The sequence below is a fragment of the Hetaerina americana genome, unplaced genomic scaffold (assembly GCF_022747635.1).
Source record: "Hetaerina americana unplaced genomic scaffold, ioHetAmer1.1.p SCAF_3, whole genome shotgun sequence".
Lineage (NCBI taxonomy): Eukaryota > Metazoa > Arthropoda > Insecta > Odonata > Calopterygidae > Hetaerina > Hetaerina americana.
In genome coordinates, this window is record NW_027286874.1 from 29957186 (window position 1) to 29975219 (window position 18034).

An 18034-nucleotide genomic window follows, 5' to 3' on the forward strand; every position below is an offset into this window, starting at 1 on the left:
ATTCATGTTTTCTGGTGAGAATCACTTCAGATTTTACATCCCTTCTGAAGAATTCTGCATTACTTATCATGTAATTAAAATGTGCCTGGCGAGAATCACTTCCTTAGAACATGAATCTTGCATTCCTCCTGAGGATAGTAACTTAATAATAATTGACTTAGTTAATTTGAGCAATCCTTCATTGATTACATTAGCATTGCTCGATTAATGTGTTGCTTATTTAGGCTCTGTACTTCAATACATATATATGAATCTTATCTTCTGGAGATACATTTTGCCACAGGTTTATCATAAGTTGTTCACCTTCCTTGCATTTATTTTTCAATACAGCTGGTTTGTACACTCACTTGTGTTTTTCCAGCAATTTATTTCTTCCTGGTAAAATTTTTCCAAACGTTTAATGAATTATTCATTGAACAATCTTGGGCTAAAAATCTGATACTGACTGATAGCACCAGTTGACGTAGTTGCATTTATACACTGTATATGTATGTATATATATATTTTTAAAATCAATGATAAAAAGTTAGTAGGAAGGTCTCCGGGATCAGCTTCAATAATTACAGACATTATATGCCAAGTGGTGGTTGTTGTTTAGTGCTGATATTCCAGGGATATTGCTTATTTTAATCAATTAACTTTGATATTACTCACTACTTTGCTCTTTTATAACAATGAAAAAATTTAAGTAGCAATAATTTGCCTTGGTCATATTGAACACCAGATTTTGTAATTTGTGATAAAAAGAAACATACTATGAAACAAGGGGAAGTCTATGACATATAAATTGATAGCCTCTAGATTATCAAATGACTTGCATAGAATAATTATAAAAATTCTAACCTCAGACTTAAGGCTGGGACTTGCTCCTGTTTTGATGCTACATGCATCACTGCTCCGTGCAGGGCTACCACCTTCACCTTCAGTACCTGGAGGCATGCCTTCTTCCCCTCCTGCATCTCCTTTGTGCCTCTTATTTGCATAAAAGTCAGCACCATGAACTGTTTTCACATGTTTACGAAGGGAACTGGGATCTGTGTACCGTTTTGAACAGCCAGGTGCCTTGCATACATAAGGTTTCTGGAAAGAGATGCATAAATTTGTAATTATTCAGGTTCAGTGACTTAAAATTAATTTCTGTATTTCCCAGTTAATGAGATGTACTTTTTTTTACTCCGAATTGTGCTACAAAATCAACCTGCATCTCATGGGCTGGGGGTACATAGGTTGATTTTGAACTAAACTTGCAAGCTGGTTCACCAGAAAAATACTATGCTTCAGGACACAGAAATGGCAGATAAAAGGTGTTTTGGTTGAGTGATGATAAACTTCCAGGAAACTAATATGAATAAACGTTGATATACCTGTAGCTGCTAACATTTTGATGCAACAATTCAATTTTCTGTGTATTAAGTGTCAGCATCAAAATACTTAAGCTTTTATTGTCTGATCCAAGTATATTTCATAAATTTAAATCTAAAAAAATCAGGGTGCATCTTATGCACTGGGAACCGGTCCACCATCTCATTCATATGCTTTATCGGTAGGGAAATAAAATACTCCTTTACTGGTAAAATTCACAAGAATTTCAGAGCTAAAAAAAATAATTAACTTTGACACACGGAGCTTTTAAACTTGTTGAGAATTGCAAGTGGATTTATTATTTTGGTAGTCTACCATTTAAAGAAGGTTTTCAATGGACGCAAAGTGAATACTGCCACACTTCCAAGCCTTACCTAGCAAGACAAAACTTGACACCCAGCACTGAAATACACGCTCCCTCAATTCCTCAAACATTATTCCTCCCTTCAATCCATTATACCTTTCCCACCCATACCTTACTTGCCTAATGTATTCCCCTCTATCATAGTCTTTAACATTCCCCCGCCAATCAATATGTTCTGCATTCACCTTTCAAACTGACAATATCTTGAAGTGCTGTATTTATAGGGAAAATATATTACATACAGTTTGTACATCACAGATTAAACTATGGGGTGGGTTTACATCCTTCAAATTATTCTCTTCGTGGTTTTTCATTGGGGCTTTCATAATGTGGAAATAGTTCACAGGGGATCGAGATGGTGCAGGGGCTAACGTACTGGCTTCCCACCCTGAGGGCGCGGGTTCAAATCCTGGCGGTGTTGAATATTTTTCAGAGGTATCTCGATCCCTACTTGAGGTGCTTTGTGGAGGGCACTTTGAGTGAGTACGCCGTCTGTCGGATGGGACGTTAAGCCGCGGACCCCTTGGCGCCTTTCGTTTAGAGTAGGCTAATGCCGACGCCGGGTTTCTCTCCACCCTTCATCCTTTCCTGTCCTTCCCCTATGGCGCAAATGACCTTAGCTGTCGGTCGCCTCCCCTCAAAACTACTACTCCAAATAGTTCACGGTCCACACAAGTGCAAATCAAACGCCTTCACATATCCCTCAAAAATAGGATGTCATTCAAACAGACAGTACTCTAAAAATATATTACACGACCTAATGTTTGAGAAGTGGTGCTATGAAAGTCATGGCCTGAAGTATATAGTAGAGTGGAGATATATGGATCCCATTTTATGGCCATGATCTATTGAAAGAAAACTAAATTTTACAATTCAAAGAAATTTACAGACAGCTTAAACAATAACTTTCCAGAGTGAAAAAATGGATAAAAACAAAAGTAAAGATGACAAAAAGACTAGTAACATTACTACATGTAATCTCTATGTAGGTACATGCATAATTTTATACTTACATCCAGCTTTAAAAAAAACTACACATAGGTACATGACTTGTCTGGCCACCAGCAATACAGCAGAAGTACATAGCAGTAGTACATACAGGTAATCACTGGCATAAAATACTGACCACTAATTTAAATGTTAATGCTCATAACTTAACAGTTTTTAATGAGTTGGTAATAATAAAATATCAAAAGGAATTTGAACAAAATGGATCCACTAAATCATATATGGCGAAGAATTGAACTTGAAAACCATTTGAAGCACCAAAGGTGACCTTACACCTTTTATTCCAGAAGGTCTCTCTTGATTCCAACAGTTTTACAGTACACATTTGCTAGTCTGGAAAATAAACTAGACTCCACTATAAATAATATTTATCTACATTTAAATTCATCATAAATCAGCAACATTAAAAAACACTTCCAAAAATTAATTACTGGACTTACCAATAAATTTTTCCTTGGAAAACGTGAAACAAAAGAAATCTGAATGAATTTCCAATCTGAGGATTAACACGTTTTGAAGCAGTCAAAATTACATGAGAGACAAATGCTTACATTTATGTGTAAATTAGTTATATTGATTTGACATACTGTAAACATTTCTGTACCAGATACTTGGCCCATGAGCCATAATTGATACTTTAAAAGTGAATATTATAGGAAATCAAAACAGTAGGAAGAAATTGATTTCTAAAAAACTTGAAATAAGCACCTAATTAATTAAGTTTTTGTCTTATGTATCATATTCTCTAACTTTAATCATGTCCATGCGCTATATTACTCGTAATTAAGGTAATGTACCGTAAAAGAATTCTTTATAAGTCTTGTTGAGTGAAAGGATGGTCTAAGGCAAAGGCGTGAGACAAACCAATAGTGGCAGGAAGAGAAGAGCTAAGAGTACCTGGGAGGAGACTAATCATGAGGAATGTGCAATTACAAAAATTATTTCACTTGACTGGAATTGCCAAAATTTTCCAACTTCTGCACGGGTACACCAGAGACTCATTCCTATAAGCTTCTTAATTCAGTTTGATTTTCAAGTGAATTTGTACATTCTTGATGCTCCTGCTTACAAACTTAAATAAGCATAAGACTTTTTTCTCACACTTTATCTACATTAGGGATCTATCAATTGAGACATGGTAGTGCAGTGGGTACAACAACAATCAAGGGCACAGGTTTGCCTCTGGGAAATGCCTCAAAGCACCCTCAGCTCCACCAAAGCTGTGTGATTTCTCGGGTACCAGATATTCCTGGGAAACCATTAGCAGCACAAGGAAATGAACTGGTCCCCCTGCCCTGATGTGTGACTTTCACATGAAATTGGGCTTTGAACTCTGTGAACTCTACCCTATTAAACCCACTTTCAGGTTGAAACCTATGATTTATCAACGAATAAGCATGAAAATTTAGTTTATATATTACCCCTTGGAAAATCGACCTGTATTAATAATTACCTACTTTTGTAATTGACAAATGTATATGAATAGCTATTGGATGTACTTGAATCCCACTAAAGGAAAATGATTTTTTCTAGACTTGATTTTTCTGGCATCACTTTATTTCAGAATGGCATGCACTTGATCCAGTACCATGTTATACTTATATTTGGCAAGGACATGTATGAACCCATTTAATTTGATGCTCAGGGTTATTCTACATAATCTTAGGTGGTGGTACTTAATGTTTTATCCAATTTAAAATTGAATTCTGCATATTGTCCTGTACTCAGCTAGGGAATTGGCAGCCATTTTAAATTTCAGTCAAAATTTGAATTAAAAGTAAGCATACTTAGAAAACCTAATACAAACACCTCCAACAAGTTCAAAAAATACTTGGTTAAAGCTTTTCCCATTATCTTGAAATTTATTATCATTTGCAATAAATTTCACTTTTAATTGGAGAGAATTTGGAAGTCAAGTCAGGCATTACCCGACTCCAAAACCAACACAAAAATTCATGTCTGGTCACCCAATGATCAAAAAAACTTACCTCATTTGAATGCGTTCTGTTCTGATGCTTGGCACGATCTGAGGCATTGGAGAAGGCTTTGGTGCATCCTGGATATTCACATGTATATGGCTTTTCTCCAGTATGTGACCTCAGGTGTGTCTTTAAATTTTCCAGCCGAGAATATGCTTTGGCGCACCCTTCAAACTGAAAAAACACAATCACCCTAATATATAAATCTGATAATCAATTTGTTTGGTGAGGGAAACATCATGTCAATACGGTAAAGAATGAGGGCTTCAATTATATTCTTTGCATTGATAGGGTAAAAATACAAAAAGCAACCTAAACTTGGTTCAATTTGGATATTGGACTTTTCTGGAATTTTTTGAGATTGAGGAAAATCAATTTTTGAAAAAAAATATTTCGCACATTTATTTCACTCGGACACAAGATTTCAATTCATTTTCTTAAAGGAGGAGTCAGATTATTTCTTTAAAAGTTCACCATTTACTCAATGAACTACTACGACAAAATTGGATGGTCTCAAATTTTTTCTTCTAGGTTAACTTTTAAAAGGCAACAGTTAATTTTTTTAAATTCGATATTCATCATGTCTCGCAAAAATCAAATCACATTTGTCCAATGTGTTTGCAAAATCATGTTCTAGCAGATGATTCCAAGATGAAGAAACTGCCTGTATCTCTGCAGATAAAAAAATTCAGTAAAGCCAGGTTAAAGTAATAAATAAGGAAGTAGCCACTAGTATAGTAATAAATAAGGAAGGCATCAATAAAAAATAACTCTCAAAAGGAAGATTATTTTGGGGGTTTTCAATAGTTTTGATAAAAGAAAGCAAACAGCTATTTTCCGTTTCGATATCAATTGACATGAAATCATCACAATAGAATATTTCTTTGTCAATGCCGTTACACAATTTGAAACGTCAACTTACCGTGCACTTATGAGGTTTCTCTCCTGTGTGGCGGCGCATGTGCACTACAAGCATGTACTGAGCTTTGAATGGTTTTTCATTCCTCGAGCACTCGCACCATCGGCACACAAAGGCCTTCTTGTTTGTGTGAATGTGATCATTATTTATATGCTGAAATTGAAAGCACCTTACAATTACTAGTTTATAATTTGCAAAGCTAATCATTCATCTAATATCTGCCTATTTTTAAAATCAAAACATGATCCTATTCAATAATTGAGCAGATATATTCTGAATTTTTTCAAACCATAAATGCCACATGAGAAATTGTGACAGTCATTTTTTAAGAAATAAGTCAACAGAAATTGTTTATCATAATTTATATTCCTTCTAACTTCTCCTAGTTTTGAAGTTATTCATTTTAACCATTTGATCACTGACATTTCTGACCCATTTCCTCATAAGTACCAACGTTGCTCTAAGCAACTTTTTTTGCTGGCTATTAATATAAATAAAAATTGATTAATTCACAATTTTATTTCATTGCATTTTTTTACACCTCATTATATAATATCTTGTAAAATTTTCATCAAATTATTAAGAATAATCATGTTTTTACAAACATTTTTCATTAACTACATTTATCATTAAATTAGCCTTGCAATCTTTGCACCACGATTAGCAATCACATATGGCACCCAAAGTACATGAGTCATCAATCAGAATAACACAGTTTTAACAGGTGCATTAATAATTTACAGAAAATGTACGATATAAGATTCACATGGATGCCAACACTCACTAGCACACAAACAGAAAACTTACGACAACTTCCTGACTAAGATTACTCCACGAATTTATCCCTGCCAAATCATAATACATCATACCACCACCTTCACTGTTTTCTTCCACCAGATGCCATTATGAGTTTACTTTTGAGTAATAGGTAAGCTAGCGGTAGGCTTCATACAACATGATCATAGCATTTATTTATCCACTATGGTGGTATTTTTTTATTGCTTTCTTTCCCTGAGAGGAGTTGGGGTTTAGAATTGCAGGATTCTAAAACAAATCACAATCTTAAGAGACTATGGGTTCTGAGGGCATACTCTTAGTGATGCACATATGTTATTTATTGAGTATAACTCCCATCTACACTTTTCATTTAAGCTCATATTTCAATAGAACCAGACATGCATCTTTTGTCTTGGAGTATTAATTTTCAACAAATGATTATGTCTTATTGACAAAACTCAATCAAAGGTAAAAAAAGAAAATAGTGAAAAAGTACAGAGAAACATTGGAGAACATTAATCAACTGTCTTTAAAGTGGACATTATCTCAGATTATTTGGATGCATGGAGAATCAACATTTGGAGAAAGAGTTAGCTTTCCATTACGTCTGCATCTATTTTACAGGCAGTCATAAATTTGGATAAGTGAACTCAGGGAAAGGTTAAAATGTCTTTCTGAAATCCCATGATTTGTTGCCATTTTGTAAATTATGTACACTCACCTTAACAAGGTCATCTTGCGTTGGAAACTCCCTATCGCACTCCTTCCAATGACAGTGAGTCTCAACAAAGTCACCGGGCTCTTCTCCTCCATCACAAGCCTCACTCTTCACCCCCCGTCCTCGCCCACCCCCACATAACATCTCATCATCCTCACCAACAGTGCTGGACACTGGGTGAGCCCAAGATGGCGAAGAACTTCTTTCTGCTTGCAAAACCTAAAGAGGAAGAGAATATTCTTTCCTCAGTTTGTAATGCAGTTGCAATGAACAGGAGCAGAAAAAATAAAATGATGGAAAATTCTAGGGATTCTTTGAACTGATGAGTAGAAAAATATTTTTGATTATTGTGCATAATTACTTTACCATTGGCATAGTACTGGTAGAAATTGCTAGATATGACTAGCTACCTCCTCTACAACAGAGTTAATCAACATTTTCCATTTGAATTGAAGCCACAAGCAAAGAACTTGCCTTCAGTCAATACTCATGATAGAGCTCAAATCAAGGATGTCTTTGGATTAGCAGGTATATGCAGTGTCCACTCAACTAACCAAGAAGGCAAATCATTGAGCATTATGCATGAGCACTTTTCTCAAACAATGATAATTAAATGTATTGGTATGATTTGTGATATTAAAAAATGAAACCAGAAGAAGGGTGTGAACTGGATGTTTGCCGACCCAAAAACAAGGTGGAAGAATCAAGTCGCTACAGCCATGTATACACAGGGTAAACACTCTTAGTGAGAAGTTACATCCACATAAATCAACAAGATTCTCCTTGAAGCTCTTCACAGTTTGGACACAACTATTTAGGAGGCCTAATGTGCAAATTTACTGAAACAATTCTATAACCACCATCAAACAACTTTTGGCCCCAGGAAAATCTAAGGGCAATGCAAGAAAGGCCTATAAGAACCCTTGAAGGTTCACCAGATGCGTCCAAACAAGAAGAAAAACATTTAACTATAACTAGATATAATGTAAGTTAATAACCAAACACATAGTGTTACCAAAAATAAATTTACAAAGTTCATCTTAGTCAGACTCAATATCATGCATGCATTGATTTCATGGTGCATTAATTGGTTGAGAAACCCCAACTAATACTAATTAATTCCAAGAAACTGCAGGGGACACCAAAACATTAACTTTTCGATGGATTCATCCACTATCATACATTGCAACAATTTCAGAGTGTAAAAGTTGTTGCAATGTAACACTAATTAAGTAAGATGATGCTAAAGAATAAACCTTGTCATTGCAATTTCCCATAAATAATCTCATACCAAGAAACTTAAGGGAGGAATCCATCTGACAATCACTTTATGGAAACCTGTTGATAATAACCGCACAGATAATAAGAATGAACTCATGAGTTTGTCAATCAAAGCAAATTATCTCAAAATTTTGCAAAATAATTACATAGGTATTTCCACATTGTGAACTAGTCAAGCACTTATGAATTTATGTCTTCACCTCTTTCTCCCTTGCTACAGCCTCAGGTTGCACATGGTTAATGGTAGGCATAATGTCATGGTGATGATGGTGATGCCTAGTTGTTGCATGAGCACTCTGCGTCATTCCTAGTCCTGCCTGTGCTGAGCGAGACAGAAATGGTGATGAAGGAGGGAGAGCACCACTCCTGAAAAGGTGAGCCTGGAGATGCTGAAGGTGTGGGGCCACAGATGGGTGCATCCCTAACGCAGGACTAATGGCTCCTGTTGTCACAAAGAGGGAAAAAAAGTTAGTAAACATATAAGACACCCATACTATCAACTCTTAATTTGACATATGTCTGAGTGAAAATATTTTTAACACCAAGTTAACATTGACACTTCTCTCCATTCATATAATTGGGCAAAAAATAAAAGTTATTCATAATTATCAAATTTGGTGAAGCCTGGTGAGCTCTTATGGCCTTGGTAAGTTTATTAAAAGGAGAGGAACTCCTAATGCTTTGAATAAGTTATATGCCAAGGGTGCCAAATCAAGCCAGTACCATAAAAACATATGTTGATTAATTAGGAAATGTTTGCTTTACTTGGACTTTTCATTGTTGGCATCAAACTTATGGCTATCAAGGCATAATAGTTCTTCAGCCCCTTTGTTGGCCAATATACCAAGTATGCTAAGGGGCATGGATGAATGTCAAGCCAAAAAATATAAATAAGGCTTTGTTCTATAATGTAATTTACTATATACTGTGATGCAAATAAGGTGTAAAAAGAGCCCCCAAGTTTACTCAGTAACAATAAAACTCAATTTAAACAATTAAACTCAATTAAAAATAGACAAAAGTGAGGGGAAATATTTTCACAAGAAACCAAATAAATACCATAGAATTAATTTGTTGCCAAATAGGAAATATTTCCTGTGATAAAACTTTAAGTGTTAACATAAATACCTGCTGATAGATGACCATAGGATCCACTAGCCGAGGACGAACGTGAGCCATTAACTAAAGATGCAAGTGAATTTGGTGAGAACCTGATCATGGAATTTATGTCAAAGGAATCAGAGTATGGGGAGGCTGAAAGTGACCGCTTGCGACTTTGTCTCAGCCCTCCATGGCCCCTTGGACTTGCAATTCCAGATGCTGTGAATAAAATGAAAAAATAAAAAATATTACAAATACCATAATAGAGATACAAGTTGGTATTGAAGCTTTTAACAGACCAATTAAACTTTTCAGAAGCATTCATACCGTTAATCAAAACAACATGTTGCTGCCATAAAATTTTGGAACACCTACAGTTTTGGCCTATAGGTAGCTTCTAAGGTGGAAATAATTAATATTTCACATACCAAGTATGTACCAAATTGCCAAAATAATATAAAAAGTTTAGATGATGTATCAGAATGAACTGTGGTTGAACTCAGAATAAAACTAAAAGTGGATATTATACATTAACTTAATAGTTACCTGCTCAGGAAATTAATGTACAAATGTCCTGGCAACATTCATATTTCGAGGGAGAAGCTTAGATCAAAAGAACTGAGTCTTTTCATCCTGAGATGAGAGTAGACCCGAGGTAAAATTCAACGAATTAGAAACACAAGCTTGTTATTTTCACTTAAATCATAAAAGCTGCATCTTCTTGGTGAACTATGCAAAAAATGTACTCCAATTAATTCATCCCAATGTGTAAGATTTGGTGCTTTCCCAGTGAATGATTCTGGTGAAGTCTTCGCCGGTTTTTGACCAGGTCAGATTTTTATCAGCCAATATTTCAATGGCTAACTCGGCCATCATCGTCATCATCAATACCCAGAGGATGATAATGGAGTTAGCCATGAAAAAGTCGGCAGCTGAATATCTGACCTGGTGGAAAACCCAAAAAGACTTCATTGTAATTCATCCCTAAACAATATTATTTCATGAGAGTTAAACCTAATAACAGTTCAAACCAGCACCAAAAATTATGTGAAAACAAATTTCCAGATTTTGAGCTGGTTTATTTTGATTATTGACATGCGGGGATCAAGAAGTAAAGTGGACTCTTCCCTTAAAGATTCCTCAATAGATTCCAAGGTGATTCAGTAGGGTGCTTAGATGTATGTGAGATATATGAGATACCAAAGGAGCCAAGTCTACTAATCTTTATTTATGATTAGATGGTGAAACACTGCAAAAGATATTGACAATAAAATTTTTTAAACAAATAAAGAGTACCTCTACATGGTGCTTCTTGTAACAATTGAATTAAACATTCACCTTTGTCCCACTGTCCCACACAATTTCAATAGCCATTGCACACATTTGTTTCACACTGTGTTATCATATGCCTGATGAACAATTTTTTTATTTTTCCACTAAAGTCAGTAAAGCACCGCCAAAAGGTGACCAAATAGTTTCTAATTCATTTGTTAATGCAATGCTTGAAAAAATCTACCAATCATAAAATACACATGTTTTTAACAAATTTACATTTTTTAAATAATGACTTTCTCTCTAATCTACTAGTCAAATTGTCTCAAAATAAAATTTGGTGGCTGGTCACCATTTTGTTTTAAAGCCCAACATCGGAACTCAACCTGTTAGGCACTTTTCTTTCATAGGTCCAAGATATATAGTATGAATGAGTGGTAAAGAAAATAAGAACTATTCCGGATCTTTTGCTGAGGGTGAGGATTGCTAAGAAGACAAAGAGCATTCATGCCAGTATTTTGATGGAAATTCTCTGGGCAAACAAGAACAGCACAAGTCCAAAAAGAAACAATACTGGCATCTTCAATAGAGAAAATAAACTATGGTTAATAAGAGGGGACCTTTGTGAGTCTAATAAGCCAAGTGACCTCCAGTTCAAAGAAAACCCAAAACATATTGGAAGAGGAAATAAAATAAGCAAAGGCAGTTTAGAAAAGGAGTTGAGAAATTAATTTTCATCAATAGTTGCAATCCATGGGCTAAATGTAGTTTAACGGTCAATAGGTGAACATCTCCGTCTATAAAGGTGTTCATGATGAAGAGGCAAGTGCTACACTCAAAAATGGTGCTGTTACAAACAAGGAACAAATCCATAAAAAAACATTTGTGTGGAGTGTGACACTTGTCGAAGGTGAAGTCCTCGAAATGTGGTGGTAGGCATCAAGATTTAATGGGGAATAAAATGAGGAGAAAATATGCACCTGGACCCAGAATATGGAAAAGAAAAACCAGATGGATTTGGTACATCTTCAGACAAAATGAATGTTAGGTAAATAAACGAATGAGAAATGAAATTGAAAGCTCCATGAGGATAATCAAGAGACAATATGGAGATCAAATAAGGAGGAACCTAAGGAAGATGATCCATCAGAGCATGTTGGTTGGATATGGCAGGGTTAAAGTGAATAAATCTTTGGATTGTAAGACTAATGATAGAAATATATATATATATACATATATAACTTGGTCATTTGCTCTTCTGAAGAAATTAATTGCTTTATCTTCTGCATCTATATAGTAGCATTCATAATCTAATTCATCTATTCCAAATCCTACAGAAATCTGTAGGATTTGGAATATCTGTGGATATATCCAGCGAAGAAAAAGAACAAGCAAGTCCCATGATTTAACAGATTTCTATTTTTTGGTTGGTGGCCACCATGAATGTGCTCTTTTATTAAAAACCTTGGGCAATCTTTCAACAACTTTGAAATGCCAAGCTCCTTCTAAAAAGGCATTCAAGAGTATATTTTAAATTTATAATTAGAAAATATGTACATTCATACTAAGTAATTCTTTTATTATTCCATTATTACTTTTATTATTTCACTTATTGCTTCTTTAGAACTAATAAGCGTGGGAGAGCAAGGGAATATGAAACCTTACTAGCCAAATATGAGAGATCTCTGATGGTGGGAGGCTACGGCAATGCATATCATCCACAATGTTCTTCATAAATGGTAAGTGACATATTTCAATGTCAAATTTGATTAATTAAACATCATACAAAGGTGACTAAATGCCACCCACTCAGCAAATGATGCAGGTAACAATTTTATTGGGTTGACTTACCTTCCATGGCATGAAATGGTAATTCTGCACTAGCTACTGTGGAGGGCGGATGATGAAGTATGTCGGAGGCGATTCCTCCAACAGCCAGGTACTCAGGAGCAAGGGGTAAGCCTATGTAAGAGTCAATAAAAAAAACAGGATTTAGAAAAATTAACCATAAAAAATATTTTCAATATTTTGGACAAATACATTGCAATACTCATCATGAACAGTCCTAGGTCAAGCATCAATTTGTTTACAGTCCCTTTATGCTATTGTTTGTTCAGAATTTAACAAGATGGTAAAGAAAGTACATACCAGCAAAAGAGAATTTATTTGAATGAAATATTAAAATTCAGTTCAGTAAAAATCATAAAAAGGAGAATGGAGAGGTAAATAAATATAAAATGGAAAGAAAATATTCATTTTGTGTTTTTTCCATTCCCTTCACACTATTATGAACATACTTCTGCTACAAGATAATTATGGATCAAGAAACTCTTACATCTATACCAAATGCATGGAGGGATATACCATGTGCGTCCATGAGAAATATTCACAGCCCTTCATTCCACCTGCTCCAACTTTTTAGCCATAACTGGAAAGTTGTTTTTCATTGTAAATTTATTTATATAATGATAAAAACCACAATCTAGTACTCAGAAGCAATGGTGATGATTATGCAATTAGCATTGGAGATTAGGTAGTGACCCTAAAAACTTGGTGCTCCACATTACAATTCACATCTTCTACCACTGGAACATTCAATTTACCACAATATTTCTGCAATCATAGAGAAATATGAAATTTGGGCCATGGTATATAGAGATTGGTAAAAAACAAACATAATTTAGCATAGCTCTTTTCTCAATAGATCAATCAGACTATGCCAATGAACACACTTATGTACATACTATATTTCAGCTCCCTGTTTTCTGATTGAATTCCATCTCAAGACTCTTTCAGTTGGTAGCACTATTAAAATGTTACATACACTGGCAATAATTGGCGGCTATAGGCACAATATTGGTTGAGATCAAATGGTACTGTGAACACAACGATCCCTTGCATGACTACACCACATTTATGTCTGGGCTGGAATCCAAACCCATGATCTTTAGAATATTGGTTGAGCATATTTACCCCTGAGGCACCAAATATTTTTTAGAGTAACTGAAAAATCGGGTATCTCAGTATCATACAATATAGTCCTTTATCTCTATTTAAAGATATAACAGATTATATAAATCTGTACGTCAATGAAAAATCATTTATTAAGTCTGATAACAAGTGGGAGGAAGCATCGGCCCAAACAGCCATTGCCTCAATAAACCAAAAAAACAGCTTTTTCCAACAAAAACTATATGTATAGAATTGAAAAAAACTTGTTAAGCATTGCCTTACGTGGGTGCAAAAACCATAGAGAAAGAAGGAAGATTTCGTCATATCGACATGCTGGGAATTAGTTGGGTAGAAAATAATTTCATTAAACAAGGTGTTTAAAAGGGCGCAGTAGGAATAGCCATTACGGAAGTTCATAGTGAAAACAAAAGGAAAGATATTGGGGACACGCTGAGTCATGCAAGTCTTGTAAAATTGCGCCCAAGGGAATGGTCAAGGGAGTAAGACATGGGGAGGCCAAGGCCCGAATGAAGACGAAGATTCAAAAATATATGAGTGGAGGTAATGACATTACCAATCCAATGAATCTGAAAAAGATTCCTAACTCCTTCTCCTAAATCCACATCCAGTTTTTGTCTCTTTTATTTAAAAAAATTTACATTCATATGCGTAAGAGGATTTTGGAACGTCAAAACATATGTTATCACAGGTGGCAATGTGAATTATTGCAATTAACTTATCTCCTGCGATAAACCAATGTCCTTGCATTAGCTCACTGAAGTGCCAAGTGTGATTGCTAATTTGAGATTTGAAATTTTTCATTTTGAACATCAACCATCAATGTATTCAACGAGATTGAGATACTTTTTTTCTCATATTAGGCATATCTTTGCTACAATAGACATTACGATACAATCAATGTGGGAAATGCCGTGTTCATCAGCATTGTGCAAAGACGCGGCAATACTAGACACAAATGGAAGGGGTGCATATTGACGTGCCGTCATTGTATCATCCCTGCACCATCAAATGCCGCAATGATATCTTAAAATGGAGTGCGATGCAAATGTGTTGTCGCAGCATCAAAACCGATGACATCCGTTCACACAATCGTCGTTATACTTTGGCCACAGTGCACGATGATGCTTAAATTACAACTCAAGCACACAACACATATAAGGAAAAGTGGCCCATAAAGTGAAGCGCAATTAAGGAAAGTACCAGGGACAATGCTCCAGGTCAGCCGAGTGTAGCAATCTATAAACGGTAACAGATTTAATGAAAGAGATCATGCGGGGTCGTCAATAAATGATCCTACTCAATCTGAAAGGTCAACATGACATGAACTTTGCTTTGCAAGAAAATTATATTCATTGTTTTCATCAGAAGCACACAATGTTATCATCGTTTCCAAATTATGCTGTTCAGCGAAGGTGAAGAGAGAAGTCCATCGGTTTAAACTGCAAGTTTAGGAAAAAGCCCAACTCTCTCAAGGTGGAGTTATCGGATCAATATTGTTAAGTGAAAAAAACAGTGGGGTCTACTATAGAAGTGAATACACTATTGAGAGTTACTGACATAACCAACTTTCAAAAGTAATTTCACCAAAAATACGCCGAACTCCAATATCACAAACAATACCGATATTCTTCCTCCGCATCTGATTTCAATAACCTAGTTTAAGTATATACCTATAATGAAAGCGATTCAATTAAATGCAATGAGCAAAGACTGTCATAATTACATAACATTTATTATTCTCGCTGAATTCACTGGCTTCAAAAACAGGAAACATTTAATATAAGCGTAGTCGTCGTACTTCGGACGATTTGTCAAAAAATGATTAACCCTATGCTTGAATTGAATTTAAGCGTTCAGAAACTCCAGTTAGTTGCAGAATAAGAATGTTTCAAAGAAAAGAGGTCCTGAATGAGATTTACCACTGCGTCAATAGCCAAATTCTTTACCCAGTTCCAAGACACTAATTTGTCTAAAAAAATCAACATAATTACTGAAGAAAATGTGATGGTAACGTGGCATGGCAATATGCAAGAGGGAGAACATTTTGATAAATTAGATTGACTGGAAGAATCTATAGTAAATTATATGCTTATACAAAAGAAAATATCACAAATGACATGGCAAAATCTCCCATTACTGAGGGAGAGCCCCGTAATTTAGTAGTTTTTAGGGGAGGCGACCGACAACTGAGGTCATTTGCGCCATAGGGGATGGAAAGGAAAGGGTGAAGGGTGGAGAGAAACCCGGCGTCGGCATTAGCCTACTCTAAACGAAAGGCGCGAAAGGGTCCGCAGTTTAACGTCCCATCCGACGGACGGCGTACTCACTCAAAGTGCCCTCCACAAAGCACCTCAAGTAGGGATCGAGATACCTCTGAAAAATATTCAACACAGCCGGGATTTGAACCCGCGCCCTCTGGGTGGGAAGCCAGTACGTTAGCCCCCGCACCATCTCAGACCAACAATTGCGTTGCATATGACATATCATCATCATATGTGGTCTTCCGTGTAGAAGTGGGCTTTATACGGTCCCATAAAAATACTAACTGCTTTGAAGAAGTTCTTCAACAAAAATAAACCATTTTTTTAATCACAAAACGGTGTTGATAACCAAATTATAGATTTATTAGAATTACCTTTCAGAAGAATTACCTTTCAGAGAACTACCTTTCAGAATACGGAAACAAGGCAGCTTAAAGGCGTTTAGGCCCAATGTTGTCAAATATCTGGGACTGAACAATGACGTTGACTGAACGTTGACTCGTGGAGCTGCTTTTTTATGCAACAATTCTATTTTCTTCGATTGAGTGTTAACATCAAAACACATGAATCCTTATCTTTCAGATCCAGGTATTTTTCCTAAATTCTAACATGAAAAATCAGGGTGTGTTTTATGGGCTGGAAAATACGGTACATTTATTTGAATTTAAAAAGCATTTTGGAAAATCTTACACAGCAACCCTATCCGATGCACCTCTGTGTCCACCACAGCCGCTAAATATGTAGTATTCTACACATTAAATTACCAAAAATAGCACTTTCCCTCTATATTACATACGTACTACATACTATAATCTTCAAGTGAAAATTGGAAATTTGCCATTTTTTGGTCATTTCGTTCCAATACACTGCATCACGCCTGAAACTACTCAATTTGTCCGAACTTTAAGATTAATTGAAGAAAACATACTGTTAAGTCATTTTATCATTTACCTAAATCGGATGTTTTTTTATGACAATCGGATATCGAAAAAGTGTGGAATTAAAATGAAAAGGTGGTTCACAGTTTTAGGTGACGTTTTCCGAAAGAGAGCTAGAACGCGGTGAAGGCTGCTCTAAAAGATAATTGAGACAACGAAGTTCACTTTAGTCTGCGAGAAATTCCATTAAAAATAGTCTTCATCTAAAACTTTGAGTTGTAGGGCCAGAATGATGTGAATTATTCGCGCCTGCGTCACTGATATTTTCATTCCTTCGAGTCGTTACACTGAGACCGAAACAAAAATATTCCTTGAATTTTAGGTTGGGCACAGTTCCCACACCCAGTGTAAAATCAAGACCCACCCACACATGTATTTGCAGTTTCTTCCACGTCGTCCGCTCTTTGACTCCTTTACGTTAACGCCAATTAATGAATTAAATTTAGTACTCAGAAAATCCGCTAGGTTTGTAAAACAATTACCATATGAAGCGTATATGCGTTACGTGTATGCTGGAGGAATTACTCGTAGGCTGGAAGAAGCCTCTTGATTCTTGAAGACAGCAAACACTACTTAAGACATAGAAAGGTATAGGGCACCTGAGGTAACTGGCGTCACAGAGGGCACCAAATTATATCTGTAGATACGACCACCGGGATAAAATAAAGAGAGATAGATACCGTCAAAGACAGATTCTATTACTCGCTCTTCTCTCACACGATACGCAATCATAAGAAAATGGGACCCAAGACTGCAAAAAAATTCAATTGGCTGAGTTACTCGCATTTAATGAATTAGTCAAGCACAACAATTATGGTAAAATGTACATAGATAGGGAGACTTTTTGTATAACAGCGAACATGTATTCAAAAGTATGTACAAACAAATTATTCTGCATATACGGCTGGTGCCCTAACAACCCCGCCTCCAGCCCCTGCGGCGGCCTGCGAGATAATGAGTAGTTCTTTCCTCAACACTTACTCATTCGTCCTTCGCTGTTATGTTATCTTGGGAATCCTCCTGAAGCACCACATCTCTAAAGCCTCCAGTGATTCATTTCTCCACTGTTTAAACTAGAGTT

General features: G+C 35.8%; 1 protein-coding gene across 2 annotated transcripts in view; it reads right to left on the reverse strand.

Annotated features, from left to right (window-relative positions):
* The window catches only part of ci (cubitus interruptus), a 43635-nt gene that overhangs the window by 15012 nt on the left and 10589 nt on the right, over positions 1 to 18034 (reverse strand). For both annotated transcript variants that reach the window (XM_071588729.1, XM_071588728.1), the window contains exons 2-8: positions 12633 to 12743; positions 9537 to 9728; positions 8609 to 8850; positions 7131 to 7346; positions 5636 to 5785; positions 4723 to 4887; positions 844 to 1080 (exon numbers count right to left, since the gene is read on the reverse strand). In XM_071588729.1, the coding sequence (XP_071444830.1) occupies positions 844 to 1080; positions 4723 to 4887; positions 5636 to 5785; positions 7131 to 7346; positions 8609 to 8850; positions 9537 to 9728; positions 12633 to 12743 (1313 nt within the window). The remainder of the gene's footprint in view (positions 1 to 843; positions 1081 to 4722; positions 4888 to 5635; positions 5786 to 7130; positions 7347 to 8608; positions 8851 to 9536; positions 9729 to 12632; positions 12744 to 18034) is intronic.